This window comes from Manis pentadactyla, chromosome 15 (genome assembly GCF_030020395.1).
Source record: "Manis pentadactyla isolate mManPen7 chromosome 15, mManPen7.hap1, whole genome shotgun sequence".
Lineage (NCBI taxonomy): Eukaryota > Metazoa > Chordata > Mammalia > Pholidota > Manidae > Manis > Manis pentadactyla.
In genome coordinates this window covers 44,823,810-44,838,433 of record NC_080033.1, presented here as the reverse complement: position 1 = coordinate 44,838,433, position 14,624 = coordinate 44,823,810, and the positions used below count along the sequence as shown (strand labels likewise).

The 14,624-nt window shown below is 56.7% G+C and overlaps 1 protein-coding gene across 4 annotated transcripts in view; it reads left to right on the top strand.

The window, feature by feature from the left end:
• Positions 1 to 14,624, top strand: part of GNAO1 (G protein subunit alpha o1) — a 164,460-nt gene that overhangs the window by 135,041 nt on the left and 14,795 nt on the right. For 2 of the 4 annotated variants that reach the window (XM_057493402.1, XM_036881010.2), the window contains exons 4-7: positions 3,616 to 3,776; positions 8,852 to 8,980; positions 9,630 to 9,759; positions 13,755 to 13,908. In XM_057493402.1, the coding sequence (XP_057349385.1) occupies positions 3,616 to 3,776; positions 8,852 to 8,980; positions 9,630 to 9,759; positions 13,755 to 13,908 (574 nt within the window). The remainder of the gene's footprint in view (positions 1 to 3,615; positions 3,777 to 8,851; positions 8,981 to 9,629; positions 9,760 to 13,754; positions 13,909 to 14,624) is intronic. The other 2 variants (XM_057493401.1, XM_057493400.1) reach the window with 1 other exon arrangement.

The following is a 14,624-nucleotide window of genomic DNA, read 5'->3' as shown; positions in this document are numbered from 1 at the left end:
GAGGCCCCAGGTGGAGGCATGCCCCCTGCTTACCCACCCTGCCTCCCAGAGCCACTGCCCACCCAGGCACCCATCGCCCAGGCCCAAGGGAGAGCATTCCAGGTTCATGGGGCAGGGGAGGGTCAGATGCTGAAGAAACTCATCTCTTCATTAGCCTAGAACCTGGGAGGCCAGGCTCTCTTGGTGGGCAGCCCTCCATGTTAGCTGAGGGTGACTAGGGAATCAAGGCTGGGGTCCTTGGAACACTGGCCTTAGGGAGATGGAGCTGGGCTGGCACACGGGTTTGGCCTACTAGCCTCCGGGCCAGATGTAGCTTCCGTCCCAAAGGAGATGCCAGAAATCTCCCATCTGCCTGCTGCAGCAGACAGGCTCTGACATCTAAATAGCTACTAAGCTAGGCTGCTCAATTCTGGAAACATGTCCACAGAAGGCTTTAGCCCAACATACCTTTTATACAGAGTCTTTTGTCAGCCACAAAGCTTCCAGGTGCTGACCTCCATTCCTTTGTGTCTCTCCACCCCAAGGGACACCTGCAGGTTTCCAGCCCGTCTGCTCCCTTCCTGAGCCAGGTGCCATGGGCTAGGTAGTCTGTCTGTCCTCTGGCTTCACTGGAGGACTTAGGGGTTAAAAGGGCTTGGGAGCAGAGTCGCCATCCAGTAATAATTATGCCCATGAGTGAGAAGCCCCAATTCTGGAGAGCAGGCCCGTGAGCTCAGGGAGGTGGGGGGCCTGGCCTGGTGCACCCATCCCAGCTCCCACGAGGGCTGTCTCACCCTGGGCTCCAGCCCATGCATGCTGAAACAGGGCAAGGTGGCTGGAAGAGGGGTCCCGGGAGTGCTGGCACCAACTTCCCAGCCAGGTGGACCCAGTAGGGCCCATTCTGATCTGCACCCACTGGACTCCCTGGACCTGCCTCCTCCAGCGCTGTGTCTTGTCTGGGGCCTGGTGTGTGAGGCCCGTCCACAGAGAGGGTGCGGGGTCCTGAAAGCTGTAGCACTTTCCTGCTGCTTCCAGGTATCTTCGTTCTTAGGGGCTTCTAAGGGTAGGACAGGGGTCTTGGGGATACCACTGACTCTGAGGGCACATCTCTTAAGTTCACACTTCTAAAAAATCCCAAGGAAAGAACACAGCCCAGCGTGAGTCACATGTACACCAGCCCCTCATTCCCTTCGTGCCTTAGCTTCCCTCACTGCCTTCCCAGGCCCCTGACCTGGACTGGAAGCTGGTCTGCTGGTCTGGGCCTGGAGGGACTGTGGGCTTCTGGGCACGAGGGGTCCAGTACACTCCCCTGCCCACTCCTTGCCTGGCCCCACACCGCCAAGCATACCTCCGCTGTCGCTGGGATGCCCCCCAGCAGCCAGAGCACGTGCTGAGTGCGGTACCTGGGCTGGGTGGCAGCCATGAGGCAGGGCCGTTCTTCCAGGCCCACTGGAGTATTGCAGGCCAGGGATGCCTCTCCTTGCTTTTGGGTCAGGACAGTGGTCTGAGCAAGGCCCTGTCACCCAGAGAGAAGTGTGAAGACTTGGCAGACAGGGCTTACCTGAGGCCTGGCCACAGATGGATGTCCTGGTTTGGGTTCTTCTAAATACCAAGACAAGGATTTGGGTGGAACCTGGAGTTCATTCCGGAGGTCATTTCAGGAAGCACCAGGGAGAGGGGACATGACACGGGGTAGGGTGGGAAAGAATAAAGGGATAAAGGACGGTGATGGGTGGGCTCCAGCTTCAGGCAGCTGGGGCTCAGGGCCCCTGGCAGTCCTCTGAGAGACTGGCAGACACATCATAGAGCCACCTCCCTGGGAGGGCAAGGAAGCCAGGGTACTTGCCTACCGCCTGTCTGTCCTGTGCACAACTCCCAGGCCAAGCAGCCTGCTCTGCACCCCCAGGGGCACAGCTTTCCTTAGGCAGAGGCAGGAAGCCAGTCTATCTGAGGAACCCTCTGAAGGCAGCCTGGAGGGCAGGCCCCAGCATACAAACAGGGCCCCACAGCAGCACCTGCGTCACCCCCATTCCAACTGTTAAAGCAACGACCCTCTCACAGATGAAACCAGACCTTTCTGGTTAGTGCGTGTCAGCCTTGGTGCGGCCCTTTGGTGGGCGTCCCTGGCCATCAAAGCTGCTCTGGCTGGCGCCTGCTCTCGGCACAGTGGGTCTGACCACAGACCCTGACTTTGCAGTCCGAGGCTCCTGATCTTGGCTCCCAGCTCTGATGCTCTCTGTGACTGTAGGTGAGGGCCCTCCTCTCTCCGGCCCTCAGCTCCCTGACCTGTAAAGTGAGGATTGTAGCACAGAGTGCACTGTACGAGTTAGTGCCCTGGCGGCACTGTTTAGCAGTCGCTGGAAACAGCAGTCATTTCTTTTCATGGGGCAGTGCTGACTGGGGATCTGAGACCCAGGGTGGGCTCTGCTCTGCTCTGTGCGTCCCTCATCCCCTTCCTGGGGTGTATGGGAGTGCCTGGTCATGTTCATGGTGACAGTCCCTCGGCCACACTCAGGTCAAGCTCAGAGGAAATACATTCTGCCTCTGGGGGAGGAACTGCAAAGATCCGTAGCCAAGGCCCAGTAATGCAGTCTCCCGTCGCTCTCTCCTGAGTTACTTGTGAAAGTCGAAGGAAATAGTGTGTGTGCATGGGAACATCCTTTGTAAACCGCATGTGCTGCGAGTGTGCCTAAGGTGCTGGTGCTGGTGAGGTCCTCTGACTTCTCCGAGAGCCTCTGACTCTTCAAAAACCATTCCCTTCTCGGGTTTGGTGTTACATCTGTTTGATCGCAGTCTTTGAAAGTGGTGACCCTGTTTGGTATCCAGGATGATGTGCCTTTAGTGAATCACCCTCCTCAGACTAGGGAGCACAGGAAGGAGGCCGAGGAGGGGCAAGCTCGGCACTTCATTATCCACCCCCTTACCCTTGGCTAGTTTGACCAGGTCGGGTCCTCCACTGCCCCAGGGAAACAGGCCACAGGTCAAGGGCAAATAAGTAACTAATTAATAAAATTAAAATTTGCCTTTGGGCCATCCAAGGGCTCATGCTCTTGAGATTCACTGTTGATATGAGGCATTTTCACCACATGCACCAATGGATAGACAGCCTCTTCACTCCGCCACCAGCCAAGGGACACCTCCACTGGACCCACTCCCTCAGCTGACTGGAATTCTCAAGTGACCAACAGTCCCCTCTCCCTGATCTAGCCCAGTTCCAGGACCTTGGCTTTGCCTGGGTAAAAAGTATACAAAATTACAGTGTTAACCAAGAGCATTGATCCCCGCCTCCCCACACAAATACTATGCAAAATCCCTGTTTCCAAAACAGATGAAGGCAGAGCTGCTTGGGTTAAAGCTGGGGCACAGAAGAACCCTGTCCACAAAAAACCCTAGGGCTGCATGGGCAGGGTTGGAAACTACTGCTTTAGAAGGTCCATGCGTGGGATTAGCCGGGCCTACATGTGCTCGTCCCCAGGGCCCTAGTGTGTGTGCACAGGCATGGGGGTGTGAAGCCCATGGCCCGCTTCTCCTGACCTGGCTTAGGCCTGAGCTCTTGTCCTGGCACCCCAGCAGGTGTCTGCCAGGGGCTTCTGTCCCCACTGAGGTCTCAAAGCCACCATCCATCTCTCCTCCCAGGCTGACGCCAAGATGGTGTGTGACGTGGTAAGTCGGATGGAGGATACTGAACCCTTCTCTCCAGAGCTGCTTTCTGCCATGATGCGACTCTGGGGTGACTCAGGAATCCAGGAGTGCTTCAACAGGTCTCGGGAGTATCAGCTCAACGACTCTGCCAAATAGTGAGTGTCCCAGGCAGGAGGGCAGCTGCCCAGGGTCAGGGGATGGGCGGGGGGTCGGCGGGCACTGGAGTTGCTGTGAGTTGTTCTCCTGCCCCTGGGGTGAGGAAGAGGCCAGGGAGGAGGAGGGCAACTAGAGCCATACCTCTCACCTCCCAGAGGGCCGGCCCACCACCTGCTTGCTCCGGAGAGGGCCTGGTGCCCCGGACGGAAGGTTTTCAGTATACCAATCGTTTTTTGTCCTGGAGAACCCCTGACTCCAGCAAGTGCAAATAGAGAACCATATAGGCAGAAAATAACTTACATGGTGCCGTTTTGTTTCATGTTAGAGAAAATAATAAACTTATGATTCTTCTTTCTTTAAAGAATATGGAATCCATCCAATAAATATAATAAATAATCAGCATATCCTTTAATATTGTTTTGTAACTAAATAAGGGTCAGAAAAGGAGAAATAAGAAGAGGGGCAGGAAGGGAAGAAGACGGAACAAAGCAGCAGGAATTGCTCCACGAAAGCAGAGAGGCCTGGAGGGGGAGGAGAGGGGAGAGCGCTGGTGGGGTCCCCCCTGCAGAGCAGGGTCACGGGACTGCCCCCGAACTGTGTCGCCCCAGGCCTAGGGTTGAGTGCACTTGGCCCCCTGGGAATGGTCTGCATCATCAGGGGCATGCCTTCTACCCTATAGACATTAGGATCACACCCAGCTTTCAGGAAACCCACCCCACTTTTGTAGTCTTGTGCCCAGGTTTTTAGTAGGACCCATTAGAGGACCGCCACTGTTTCAGGACATGTGTGCTCCGACGCTGATCAGAGTCAGCCATCCTCACCACTGCTTCTCGGCCAGGGCCACTTTGCCCCTAAGAGACATTTGGCAATGCCTGGAGACATTTTGGCTGTCCTGACTAGGTGTTCCTGGCACCTAGAGGGTAGAGGGTAGAGGCCAGAGGTGCTGCTATACACCATGCAGTGCACAGGACAGCCCTCCATGACAAAGGATTATTTGGCCCAAAATGTCAGCAGTGCAGAGATTAAGAAACCCCGTTCTAAGCAATGGTACTGGAGCAGAAGGTGGGGCCAGGAAAACAGCCAACTCACTACTGGGTACTGGGACATTTCCTTTTGCCATGGTGACAGCTGACAACCTAAAGACTTGAGTAAGGCCAGAGCATCTTCTCATTTCTGCACAGCTAGATTGTCCATGGGGCGAGTGCTTAGGTCCAGCGAGTCCCAGGTGGTAGTGACCAGGCTCTAGGCCCTGCTGAGCCCGGGGACACTTGGTGGGCAGGAGCGTGAGCCCAGATGTTCCCATCCACAGATCCTGCACACACACAATCACAGACTTCCACTCAGGCCTTCCACCTGAGCCATTCAGGCCAGGAGGGAGTCCCCCGTCCTCGCCTCCCTCCCTCTCCTTGCTGGGCCTAAGTGCAGGGACTTCCCACTCCCCACTCCCCTCAGAAGCATCACACTGTGCTCTCCACTTAACTTTTTACTCACTTAACTAATTATAACATGAATCCATTGCAAAAAAATTTTTTAAACAGTACAGAAAGATATAAGATTCATGGTAAACTCCCTCTCCCAAGCCTATCCTCTCCTCCTTTAAACTCTTTCATTTATTTGTCCCAGGGATGTCCAGAAAAACCTGACCCTCCAACTTTAAATAGCAGTTAATGACCTCCAGCTGTGAAATTTGGCGATTCAGCTGCCTGCCTGCCTGCTGTCCACTCCCTTCTCCACTTCCACCCCCAGCTTTTTTGCTAGTTGGAGGATTTTTTGTTCTTCTGGTGGTCCCTTTTTAACTTCAAGGAAGAAACTTGAGTGGGTGTTTGTCAACTGCCAGCATGAAAGCTGAGGAAGCCCACCTTCCTCCTCTCTGTGTCAAGGGCAGGGTTCTGGGGCAGGCGAGGGAGGGAGCCGCAAGCAGTCAGACTCAGAGGGCCTCACACGTTTGCTGGTCCAGGGCTGCTTTGAGTCGTGGTTTTAGCAGCTAAATCTCCTCTGACAAAATCTTAAGCCTTATATATAAAACCGTTAAAAGTAGTTTTGTGGCAGAAAGGAGAGGGAAGCCTCAGAGGGCTGTTGCATGGCACAGTTCCCGGGGGCACCATTCAGGTCCTGGATTGTGTGACTGGCTCCCCAAGCCACTCACAGGTGAGGTACCAGGGCTGAGGGGAGAGGCAGGTAGGCAGCTGGGTGGCCAGGACCCTGGCCACACCTGGGCTCTCGCTGATGCACACACCCCAGCCTCTGTGCGCTTAGCTGGCTAACCTCCTCCCCTCTGAATGATTGCTCTGAGTGACCCCTCAAAGCCCAGAAACCTGAGCACATCCAAGCAGAGGCTATGAAAGTATTTCCACAGTTTGGTTTGGGTTGTTTTTTCCCAAACCCAGTCCCCACTGAACATTGGCGCTTGCTGTCAAGTGTCCTTTCCTGCCCTTCTCTCTGGAGCCCGCCCCCCTGCACCCCACTGAGACCGCACCCAGCCAGGACACCCCAGGCTCTGTGCTCAGCCCCCTCCCGCCCAGTGCTCCATGTGGTGGCAACCCTCAGTCGCCTCCTCGCAGCTCCGTCCCCTCGGCACCTGGGCCTCCGCAGTTCCTCAGACCCCCGCCTGTCCCTCTGCAGTCTTTGAACCTTCTTCTCTCCATGCAGAGGGCCTGAATGATCTTCTCCAGCCTCAGCTCCTTGAATTCCTCCTATACCAGACAATTCTCAAATTGCATCACCAGCCCAGCCCGCCCTTCTGAGTTCTGCTTACTCAGTGTCCATTTGTTTGGACATCTCAGTGCATCTCAAATTAATACATGCCAGCTGACCCCTGGCTCCCCGCTTCCCCCAGACCTGCTGGGCGCCTGCACTTGCTCCCACCTACCCTGAGGAGGTGGCTTTAACGGCTCTTCCTTTCATGTTGCACTCCTCATCCCCTGCACAGCTGCCACTGCGGCAGAACTGCCACACCTCTCACCCGATGCTGCAACCTCCTAACAGGTCTCCCTGCTCCCCACTCCCGACTTGCTCTCCTTAGGCAGCAGAGCCATTATTCCAGCACTCCCCAGGCAGAACCTTCCAGGAGCCCCCATCTCAGAGTAAAAGCCCTACTCCTCACAGGGACCCACAGGCTGGTGCTGTTCCCATCGTCGCCTCCACACCCAACTCCTGTCTCCCATCCCTTGTGCTTCCTGCCTCACCCTCCTGTCCAGCGCCCTCATCCAAGCTTCCTCGTCCACTGCAGGCATGGCCTGTGCACCCCAGAACCACAGGAGGCTCACCCCCACTGCCCTCAGTCTCCATTCAAGTGTCACCCACCTTCCTCAACCCCCATATCAGTAGAAGCCCCCTCAGGCCTTCCCCCTTACCAGTCACCAGACACCACCTCCTGACATGCTCTATATCTTACTTACCTTTTATTATCACACACACACACACACACACACACACACACACACACACATATACAAATGTAGGTTCTAGGAAGGTAGGGGTGGTGGCAGTCTTGTTCATTGCCCCATCCCATCCCCAGGGTGGTGGCTGGGTAGTAGGGACAGATGTGCCCATCCCACCTGCTCACCCTACCCTCCGGTGGACATCTCCCCATGTGAGGCCTGTTCTGTGCCTAAAGGAGGTCTCCCCAGCTGGAATAAGGGGGCCAAGAACAGCCCCCACCCCTGGCATCCATCTGGGCACCACAAGAGCAGAGGAACTTGAAAACCAGCACAGCAAGCAATGGAGGCAGGGGAGGTCCTGCACCAAGGGCAGGGGGATTTGGGAGGGCTGGGTGGGGCTCCTCCAGGCTGAGACCAGAGCCCAACCACCCACAGGCCTGATGAGGAGGCACTGAGGCAGCCAGAGCTTCCAGGTCTGCTCAGCAGCCTCAGCCCCATCCTTCCACAGGGGAGAGGAGGGCCCAGAGGCCTGCTGAAGAGCACAGGCAGTAGCTCGATCCCAGCTATGCGCCCTTCTGACAGTGTGACTTTAGGCTTACCCTTCCTGAGCCTGGGAACCCACCATTCGGTTTTATTTCTTAAGGGAAAGATTCTCAGGGAAAGGATTTCTTCAGGGGAAGGATTTGAGGCAGGCCTGAGCTACTGGTGTACCAGTGGAATCCCTCATTGGTGAAGGATGTGCACAAGCTGGGGAGCCAGCCTCCCACAGGTCCCAGGACAAGTGCTGATGAAGCACGGCCCTTCCACATGCAGCCTGGGACCCCCACATCATCCTTGGCTCTGACCTTCAAGGGTCCAGCCCTGTGGGTCCCTGAATCTTCATGCAGGCCTGGCTCAACTCCCTCCTTCCTGGTTTCCCCAGATTCAGATTCCCCCTGGCTTTGGGTTCAAACCTAACCCAAACAGACCCCCAAAGCCTTTTCAGGGGCTTGGCCTGGGCAAGTGGAATGAAAGGCCTGGCCTGTCATGAGAGCAAGTGGTGGCATGGGAAGAGAGCCCTGCTGCCGAATACCTGGGTCCCAGCAAGGCCCGTCCCCTGCCTGGCTGTATGACCTCTGAGCCTCCCTTCCAAGTGCATCAAAGAGGAAGATGTGACAGACCCCTTGGTAAACTCTAAGGAGGTGTGGAAAAGCAGGCAGGTATTCAGAGGGCTTCCTAGAAACACTGTCGATGCAGGTAAGAGGCAGGCTCTGGAGCCAGATGTCCAGGTTCTAGCCCTGGCTCACAGCTGGGCAGGGAACTTACCTTCACTGACCCTCAGTCTTCTAATCTATAGAATAGTACATTTAACTCCAGGAAATGAAGGATGAAATAAGATCACACATGTAAAGAATAGAACCTAAAACTGTTGGCCATATTCTTTTAAGATGGTGACATGACAAAACAGTATTATAAACATGTTAGTCTCACATCAGAGTTCGATCTTGCCTGGGTGTACCTGGAACTGTGTGCACAGCCCTTGGCCTGAGTTAGAGGCTCTTTGACAATGTGAGGCCAGGACCTGAGCTCCTGCTCCTCCATCACTGCCCCTCCTACCTCCCACACCTGGCCTGCAACAAGGTAGGGCCCTCACTTCCATACCCGAGCAATGCCTGGTGTTTGGTTCATGGTCCCCTGTGTGTTGCCATCCCCAGCTACCTGGACAGCCTGGATCGGATCGGGGCCGCCGACTACCAGCCCACCGAGCAGGACATCCTACGAACCAGGGTCAAAACCACCGGCATTGTAGAAACCCACTTCACATTCAAGAACCTCCACTTCAGGTGAGGCCCAGGGAGGCCCCGCGCCCTGCAAGAGTGCTGGGAGACGGGAGACCCCAGCCTCTTGGCTTCCGCTTGTCTGCAGCATCCACGCAGTGCCCTGCCTCTGGGAGCTTTCAAGTTGGACAGGCTGAAGCCACCTGTGTTTCCCACCAAGTTCAGGGGCGGGTATGAGCAGGAAGGCTTTCTGGACGAGGGGTCCTAGAGAGGGGTTCTGAGGAACAGGGAGGATTTGAGTGAATGAATAAGAGGAGTCCTATCCTGGGTGACTTTTGAGGAGAAGAAAGGCAGATCACCAAGGTGGCCCCTCAGGGAAGGTCACCTTGTTGGGAGGGGTGGGGAATGAGGGTGGGTAAGCCCAAGTAATATCTGTGAAACCCCAAGGGCCCATATAATCTCAGAGCTGGAAGGTGCTTAGAGATCTGCCAACCCAGCCTCTCTGTACATTTGGGGAAACCGAGGCCTGCGAGGAGCAAGGCTGCCTGGCCCGGGGATGGAGTGGTCAGTCTGTCAGCACCTGGAGCAGAATGCCTTGGGAGGCTCGGGGCACGTGCATGGCCCCCTCTGCTCCTGCCCCTCAGTGTGACCAGGCACCCCCACACTTGCCTGGGCCCCACTGCCCACCTTCCCAGCTTCCCTGTCTTCCTGGCAGGCTGTTTGACGTCGGGGGCCAACGATCTGAACGCAAGAAGTGGATCCACTGCTTCGAGGACGTCACGGCCATCATCTTCTGTGTCGCGCTCAGCGGCTATGACCAGGTGCTCCATGAAGACGAGACCACGGTGAGTGGCCCTAGGCTGTACTTGGCCTCAGCAGCCCCCAGCGGCCCTGGGTGGGGCCAGCACGGTGCCTGGCATTCCAGCATTGGGTGGGCCGGGCCTGCTCCCTCTTCTGACTATATTGCTGGGCCAACACCTCATGATGCCAATGCAGGAAAGGCAGTCACGGGCCACCCTGGCTCAGACGCTGTGTGCAGACTGATCGCAGGCATCTGCAGACTATGGGTCTGGGGCGATTAGAGCCCCTTCAGTAAATACAGCATCCATGGGCCGTCAGGCTAGAGCCAGATTAAGCAAATCCTGGAAGAAACCAGGGTGGAGTCAAGCAAGAATGTACACAATACAGACCAGCAGTTCCTAGTCCCAACAGCCCTCCCTGCACACCAGACTGGGGCTGGGGCTGAGGCTGACCATGGGAAGGGCAGTGGCGACGGGTCACGCTGCTGAGTGACGACCGGGTACAGGGGCCCTCCACTGGAGGGTGCCAGCCAGGTGACCACCTTTGTTTATGTGGCGAGTTCAATCTGGGGCCTGGGAGAACTTCCAGCCTGGTTTCCCAGGGGTGCAGTCTCCCAGAGAAAGATGCTGCCTTTCTCTGGGCCTAGTCCTGGTTTGTGCTGAATTCAGGCCGCGCCTCTCTTCCTCAGTTACTACTATCTGTCAAAGGGGGTTAACAGTGGTACCTACCTTGCGGGGCCGTTGGTGATGGAATGAGAGAATCTGCATGAAATACTTGGAACTATTTCTGGCACAGCAGCACTGAGCTGGTGGTTATTGTCACTGGTGATTGTCTGTATTAGGGGGTCCACTGAGCAGTCCTGTCTAGGCTGCATGCTAGGCAGTGGGCCTGTCCACAGCGCCTGCAAGGGAAGCCAGGTGTTCTTTGACGTGGTTGCCAGAGGGTCCCAAAAGTCACAGGACACAAGCCCACAGCACCTCCTGGCGGTGGGACTCCTGGGCTGTGGGCCACACCCTTGGCATTCGTCAGCTGCTGTCTGAAGCGTGCACAGACCCTTGGCACTGAGGGTTTCAGGCAGCTTGTCGTCGTGGTGGGCCTCAAGCAAGGCCTGTCTCCTCTCTGGGTCCTTTCCTCATCAGTCTGGACCTGCTAGTCCCCCAGGACTGCCGTAAAGATCTGATGGGCTTTGGGGTGTGGGCTGTAGGGTATGGGGTGCAATGCCGTGGGAGAAGGAGCCGCCGTCCCGAGGGGCTTATGCAGCAGTGAGGTTTGGGGCAGATCAGGACCAGACCCTCCAGCTGGGTGGTTCGTCCAGACTTGTACCGCTTGCTGACCTATCCGCCTCCCCCTTCCCCTCTCAGGCCCAACTGTTCTTCTGAGTCAGCCTTCAGCAAAGCCCCCCAGGTGCACCTTGTCCCCCAGCACCTCAGCTGCGCCGCTCTTTCTGGTAATGGTGTCACCGTTCGCAGTGGTCTCAGCAGGCTGTGGCGTCTAAGGTCACAGAGCCAAGGGTGGGGCGGAGGCATACACACGCCCTGGGCTGTACTGGGACCCGACCCCCTGACCACCTCCAAAGCCAGGTTGACTCCCGGCTGCTCCCCACCAACACGTCTGCGCACAGGGACTGCTTTGAGCACCTCTCACTGTTCCGTCGCTTGAGTCTGCTTTCTGAGCATTGGTCCAGTTGGCGACACACGTGGTCTGAGCCCCAGCTGGCTCATCTCTTCTCCTGCAGCACCTGGGAATAGGGCTTGTGTGGTGAGTGAGACACTAACCCAGCCGTGGAGTTCAAAGAGAGCAAAGGGCTGGAGGGTGGGAGGCCCTTCTCTCTGAGGAGGCCTCTCCCTGGGACCTGCCCAGCCTGGCCTGCAGGCACCTTAAACCCAGTCCCAAGCCCCACAGCCATGGGCCAGGGACTCGCAGCTGCCTCTGGAGCACATGGCAGAAGAAGAGGGACCTCTGGGTGGGTCTGGCAGGCAGCTGTACGGCCCCCATCTCCATGGCCCTTGGGTCTCCGGTGAATGTGGGGCTGGCTGGGCCTCGAGCTCAGGCAGGCTTCCCTGTCAGCCCATCTCGTGCGGCCCAGACAGCACCCTGTGGACACCTGCTGCTATGCAGACACCCATTCCGGGGCACTTTCCCTTCCAGCTCCTTGCTGTCCACCCTTACTGGCCCTCTCCCAGCCTTTCCCTCACCTTCCGCCTTCTCCCACACTTCCCCTGCCCTTCTTCACAAAGGCTGGAGCAGAGGGCCTTGGGGATGCAAAGGCTCATGGGACCAAGGCCAGGGAAGAGCAGCAAGGGGCAGGAATTGGCTTTATAACTTGATGACAGCTCAGGAAAGGCAGCTCATTGCCACATGGCATCAAGAACAATACCACTGCTTTAGAACTGAGCAAACAGTGTGCCCAGGGTCGGGCAGCAGCATTGGGCAGCTGGGGAGCCCAGTGGATCTGCCCAAGGTCTGGTGCTGTCCCTGCTGCTGTGTGAGCATGGGCCGCTGCTCCACTCCCTCCTCTGTGAAATGGCAGTGGAGGCAGAGCAGCCTTATGGGCAGCTGTGAGGACCGCTACACTCAGAGCTCTAAGGGCTCCTGCTCTCCGGACTATGCACTCATGGGTACTCTGTCCAGGCATGTGGCTAAAGTTCAAGTCGTGGGATATGGATGCTCTGCCCCCAGGAGGCAAGAGTTAGGCCCTCCTGCCCAATGCTTGGTCCTGAGACTTCCTCTCCAGTCAGCCCTGCACTTCACCCCTGGTCTGGGCAGGAGTTGGGGCTGCCGAGACAAAGGTGTCTGGAGGCAGCTCCTGCAGCTCGGCCAGGAGCCTGGGGGCTGGGGGCTGCCTGCCCACCCACCAGCTGGCCACCCTGTCCGCCGCACCCCGGGACCCTGAGGGCCTCATCCCGTCCTCGTACCTCGGGCCCGCGGCTCCAGCAGCACTGAGCCTCAGCCTGCCACAACTTCACCACCTCTACCTTCACCACTGCCTGCAGGGCCTTAACTTGCCAAACAAAGGCCAAAACCATGAGCTGATTCTGAGAGACCCTCCAAGCTGGGCAGGTATGAAGCACCTCTCTCCAACCATCAGCTAAGAGTTGAAAGCAGCAGGTCCTCGGGGCCCCGCCGGGTGACTTTGCTGTGGATGCCTGCCCCTCCCACTCCCGCATCCCACACTCCCCGCCACTCACTCAGGTTGGTCCCTCCCACCCTCGCCTTCCTTCTCCAGCCACGCGGTCCACAGCCCCAGGGCAGCCATGGCCTCTGTGAGCCTGCACGGGGGCCTCAGAGTGGACTGGCCTTGACTTGCTGGCCCCGAGACCCGTTGAACCAATTTTCCAGTTTTTTTCTTTCTCTTTCTCTCATATTTTCTGCTGTGTTTTTATCTTCTTCTGTTTTAACCTGTTTTGCTGTGTTTCATCTTGGGGTTCTTCTGGCCCCTCTCCTGAGAAACCAGCCTGACAAGCAGCTCACCTAGAGCTGCCCCCGGCCCAGCCACAGTCCCGCCAACCAGCCCAGTCCCCCAAGCACACGAAGGCCACAGCAAGATCACCCCCCAGACGCTGTCCCCCTGGTGTCTGCTTCCAACTCTGGATTAATTCGAGGACCTCTTAGTCCTTGGTTAATGTTTCCCAACTGAATGCGTGCACCCCCCCACCCCCGCTGGTAAACCGAATGATTCCCTGGTATTGACATCTGCATGGCCCGCGGTTCCGTGTAGAACGCGTTGGATGGTGGTGCTGCCCCTGACCCTGCGTGCATGGTGCATGTCCTCTCTGGGAGCTGGAGTCACTCCAGTGACCTTGCTGCCCCATCCTGGGTCAGCCCTCCAGTGGGGAGTTGCCCCCCAACCCTGCCTGCGCGTGGAATGCAGCAGGGCCCAGGTGCTGGTTGTCCCGTGGGTCCTCCCGTCTCCATGCCTCGGTGATGCATTCAGCCGCATTGGCGGACCTTTCCTCTGCTTGTTCCGCTGTGTCAGTGGCTGTGGTGGGTCAGGGCCTGGGCACTGCCAGCCCTGAATTGCCTCTCTGCTCTGTTGCAGAACCGCATGCATGAATCCCTGAAGCTTTTCGACAGCATCTGCAACAACAAATGGTTCACAGACACATCCATCATCCTGTTTCTTAACAAGAAGGACATCTTTGAGGAGAAGATCAAGAAGTCCCCACTGACCATCTGCTTTCCTGAATACACAGGTGGAGACTCCCTGCCCCACACCCCCATGAAGACAGCAGGAGGCCTTCATGGCCCCCTGCTGGCCACACAAATTCCTGAGGAAGCAGGGCCCTTTTCCAAGCTCAGTCCACCTTTACTATCTATGCTCTGCAGATGTACCAGATTCCACCAGGGAGAATCCAGCACAAACCAAACATGGGCCCGGAAAGTGCTGTAGGGAGGCAGGCCACTTCCCCATCAGAAGAAGCAGGGGTGGAATCCTGGCTCTGCCACCTACGAGCCGTATGGTCTCAGCAACCTTGTGGAGCCTCAGCTTGGTCATCTATAGACAGAGATGATCAGTAAGGTGGCAACAGCAGGATGATAAGGGGGTTAGGACAGGGGCTTCGAGTCAGGTAGCTCAAGAGTCATGCACCAGCTCTGCCACTCACAGCAGTTGCACAATCTCTCAGAGCCTCAGTCTCCATATCTGTGAGATGGAGATAATCACTGGTATTATTCAACTCTTTGTGCAAGTCTGTGAGGACAAGGTGAGTTATGAACCTGGAGAACTTAGTATGCAGCAGGCATATAGTAAGTGTCCCCTAAACCTTTGCAAGGCTGGTATAATTGTGATTTTATCTAACAAGTATAACAACACCTCCCACTTGGACAGTTACAAGATTCAAGTGGCCCATTGGGTGTGACAGAGCTTCACAAGTAATAGAAACTTGGCCTCCCTGCAGAAGAGCTCAGG